Source organism: Sphaeroforma arctica, assembly GCF_001186125.1.
Source record: "Sphaeroforma arctica JP610 unplaced genomic scaffold supercont1.632, whole genome shotgun sequence".
NCBI lineage: Eukaryota > Ichthyosporea > Ichthyophonida > Sphaeroforma > Sphaeroforma arctica.
In genome coordinates this window covers 19,984-24,024 of record NW_014039926.1, presented here as the reverse complement: position 1 = coordinate 24,024, position 4,041 = coordinate 19,984, and the positions used below count along the sequence as shown (strand labels likewise).

General features: G+C 37.9%; 1 protein-coding gene across 1 annotated transcript; it reads right to left on the bottom strand.

Moving 5' to 3' along the window:
• Positions 1-584: 584 nt before the first annotated feature.
• SARC_07730 (hypothetical protein) lies at positions 585-1,514 on the bottom strand. Its single transcript, XM_014298318.1, has one exon. It carries the CDS (start codon positions 1,339-1,341, stop codon positions 1,024-1,026), a length of 318 nt encoding a protein of 105 aa, XP_014153793.1. The 5' UTR covers positions 1,342-1,514; the 3' UTR covers positions 585-1,023.
• Positions 1,515-4,041: the final 2,527 nt, after the last annotated feature.

The following is a 4,041-nucleotide window of genomic DNA, read 5'->3' as shown; positions in this document are numbered from 1 at the left end:
ATATATGTGTGTGTGTGTGTGTGTTTTTGTGTATGTATGTGTATATGTGTATATAAATATATACATTTACACACACACACACAGACATGTATATATATATAAATATATATATGGATATATATTGTATTTGTATATGGATATATGTATATACGTATATATTTATTTGTATACATGTATGAATTTATATGTATATTTCATACTGTATGCGTTACATTTATGTATTTCTAGTCATGATCTATAAACTATTGTTGGTGTTTCACGATGCCTGATTAAAAGTTATATAGCGTTTGCATTTTTCAAACTATCGAGCTGGGACTTTTTGTATTGATGCTATAATGTTTGATTGTTGTTTTTGGGCAATTCTAGGCGAGTTTAACATTTTTAACTTTCGAACTATAGACCTTGGTCACGGAGAAATTAGCTTAAGTTCATATTAAACTTTTTACATGTATTTTATACAATCTTGCCTTTAGCTCAGGATAGTTTTTTCAAAGCTCAATTCAAGTTCTGCAATAATCACACTATGTGGAAGTCGATTGCCCTTTTAAAAAAGCACTTACCTCTCTTTCAACGTTCCAACTTCATACCAATTTTATTCTCCTATAGTACTTAATAGCGTACTTATAGCAGTTTCTTTATTAAATACGTACTTTCCATTTCTATCGTTACTATTCTCGCTTTTCAATTCATATACTCTCGAAGATTCGCATCTAAACAACGTTCCCTATTAGGCAGTATGATCTACGATTAACTCTGCATTCTTTAGATCACCAAATTCATTACAATCGATAAGAAGGAATAACTATCTTAATCTAGTATCTTTCTTTGTTCCATCTCATAGTTAAATAATCCACAATATTCGTTAGCCGTTTAATTGCTCCCAATGACGTTATGCATTGGCCATATTCCATCCTCATTCTCATTTGCCCCCTCCACACGCACAGGCGCTTCTAGTTCTGGCTACTTTACACTGCCTCCTTTTACCAAATTCTCTCGTACATAAGGTCGAAAATATCGTAGCAATCATGCGATTTTCTTAGACTTGTGCGTTTCCCTTTCCACCTCTTTGACCCGTCGTTTAAACTCAGCAACAAAACTGTTTTTCAGTTGCTTCACACTGCCTTTCACACTCTCAAACGTCTCGCTAGACCCCCTTGTCATCTGATTCTCACGATCGAGTGTCTCTGCCTCTGTATCTTCAAAGATCGCTGAATTTAGGTGATTATCGTTATTATTAGCATCTTCACAGACGTCACGGACACCTATAGGTTCGCGGTTGTTGACGTTGGCTTCCGCATGTTTATCTGTGTTTTTTTCGATTTCAAATGAGACCCTATTCATAGCACTTGGAAGTATGTACCGGTTACTTCGAACACGCCTCTACTATTATGTAGTTATAGATATTTATACACAATGAATACAAATGGTCACCTTCATCTGTTAATATTGTTTTATGCACAAACCTGCACAAACCTGAAAACTCAATACACTCGAGACACCGCCAACTCTGCGAGTCCGCGCCTTTACTATGTAAATAAATAAAGGCATAAATAGTCCTGGTCATCATTTTTTTTGTAGAGTCGACCCTTTTTTTTTCGTCAGGGCCCAGCAGCCAGATGGAGTTGTCCAGTTCATAAACAACTTTACATTTATAAATAGAATATTTTAGTTCATGAATGATCATTGATCATGAACCTTTTAAAAATAAATTAAAATTTAAAAAATATCATTTGTGTTGTACCAATGTAATTGGTCAACAATCGGACTCTACACATATTTTAATTATTAACCTTTTACTCTCGTTTGGCTTTTGCCCTACTAACTGAACTTCACTGAAGTCTTAACTCTGGAATTTTATTTTTATTTTTAAAGGCTATGCTACTGGCCTACTAAATACCAACAGTACCAAGCGCCAACTCCAAAACAGCCTGAGGGCTGAGGCCTGAGGGCCCTGAGAGGCTGAGGCGCTGAGCCCTGAGGGCTGAGCCCCTGAGGCGCTAAGTCAACTAGCCCTCTCTAGCGGAGTGGCGGGTCTGCAGGCCCTCTGACTCTGAGAGTCTGGGGCCTGGGTCCTGGGAGCTACAACTTTACAAGTCTAAATACATGCTTTTCGATTGTTTTGTATTTGACTGACTTTGTTTTGGTGAGAAAATATTTACATATATAAGCTCTCCAAATCTTGGCGCGGCTTAGCCTCCTTAACTGTGTATGAACTATTTACACAGCTGGCCTGGAGACTGGCTGGTGGTATTTACAAGACTATGCTTGTCAGAAGACAGTATTTACATGTACATGTTTCAATTTGAGTGCATGACGACGTGTCGAAACTCGACTCGCTCGAGTCTCGAACTCTCGACCGTTATGATCCTGATCACTTGATCAGCTGATGCCTGATACGACGGCTGAGTGCAGACGCTAAATCGCGATTCGCGAATGACCGGAAGCCTACCCCGGAAACTATTTTACCACTATATAAATTATCTTTTTAAAACCAAAATTGTCGTTTAGGCCATTTTTAAAAAGAAAGAAATAATATTTAGTCAAGTACAAACGCACAGCTTGTTTCGAATGGATGAAATCTTAAAAATTATATTCTATTTATAGCAACAAATAAAGCTATGTACATATTTGTGAGTGAGGGTTTTGACCCCCCCCCTCTTTTGCGTCTTCTGATTGGAAGCACCATATTTGTTTGTCATGTGACATTGAAAATTGTAAAGCCTTAGATTGCTTTGTTTAGTAGTAGTAGGCAATGAAAATTAGTTTTGTTTTGTTTTTGTTTTTTTGAATGCTGCTGTTGGTATTTTGTAAAACATGTCGGACTGGAACTCTGTATGACTGTATGAGTGTATTGGTGGGTCGGTGGCTGGACTGCCGAAGGCGCCAGGCGGAAGGCGGAGGCCTGACAGTTCGGACTTCAGACTTCAGTCTTCAGAGTTCAGGCGTCAGATGGTCAGACCGTCAGAGACTCAATTCTAAAAACTAAAAGTGAACGTAAACGCTTTACAGTTTACGTGTGTACTTTTCGATTGATGAATGTCAAAACCGTTTTTAAAAATATATAGTTCAAAAGACTGGAACAAAAATGGACCTGTTAAATATACCAATTTTAATAGAACACTACATAATATTTTGGTTTTTTTATAAAAAAACATCTGAGAAATTCATGCAATGCAAACTGTGCATCTCAGGAGTCAGGAGGCTCATCAGGTCTCCAAATTGGGTGATGGGTCTGCTAATCGAACTGTTGAACGTAAACGTACATATATATTTTTTCAAAGTCAAGCATTGAGTCTGCGAATCGATGATACTGTTGAGCGTAAACGCATTTTTTTTCTTCTTCAAAGTTTGCACGTTCACGTTTCAACTTTCAATATCTGATTCTGTTTTGTTTTTTTACACAACACACAATGACCCTTTGAGAGAGCATGTCAAAACAAAACAAAAACAAAATTCCAGCTGTGGACAAACACTCTGAACTTCTGGTTGCAGGCACACGCAGTGTCACGCACGTCTCTGACAGACTGAAGACGCATTGAACTTCTGAAGTCACTGAATCGTATTTTGTAGCAGCCTCTCTCTCGCTCTCTTTCTCACTCTCCCACTCTATATATACTAGTAGTAGTAGTAGAGAGAGAGAGCTGGCGGTTTGGTATACACTGTGTTTTTAAAAAAGAATGATAATATATAGTATATCCTAAGCCAACAAGAAGGTTGACTGCTCTTAATTTTTGAACAGTGCTTGTTGACAGCCGAGTAAAGCTACAGCTGTTGGGTGTTGCAGGGGAGCGATGAAGTACAGTATTCATTTACTTGCGACGTAGTGTTCGACTTTTGCATTTTTGAAGCTGTACTATAGAGGGTAAAAAAGGCAACGTTCGACATACATTGCTGCCTACATGCGTTGGTGTATATACCCGCTCTTGTCCCTTGCTTCCATTTTTTCTACAGCTTTATAAGTTTATTGTCAAAGTGTACAGTACCTTAACGGATAAAGGCATAGTTGCACGAACAGGTCATATATTTACATACATACATACA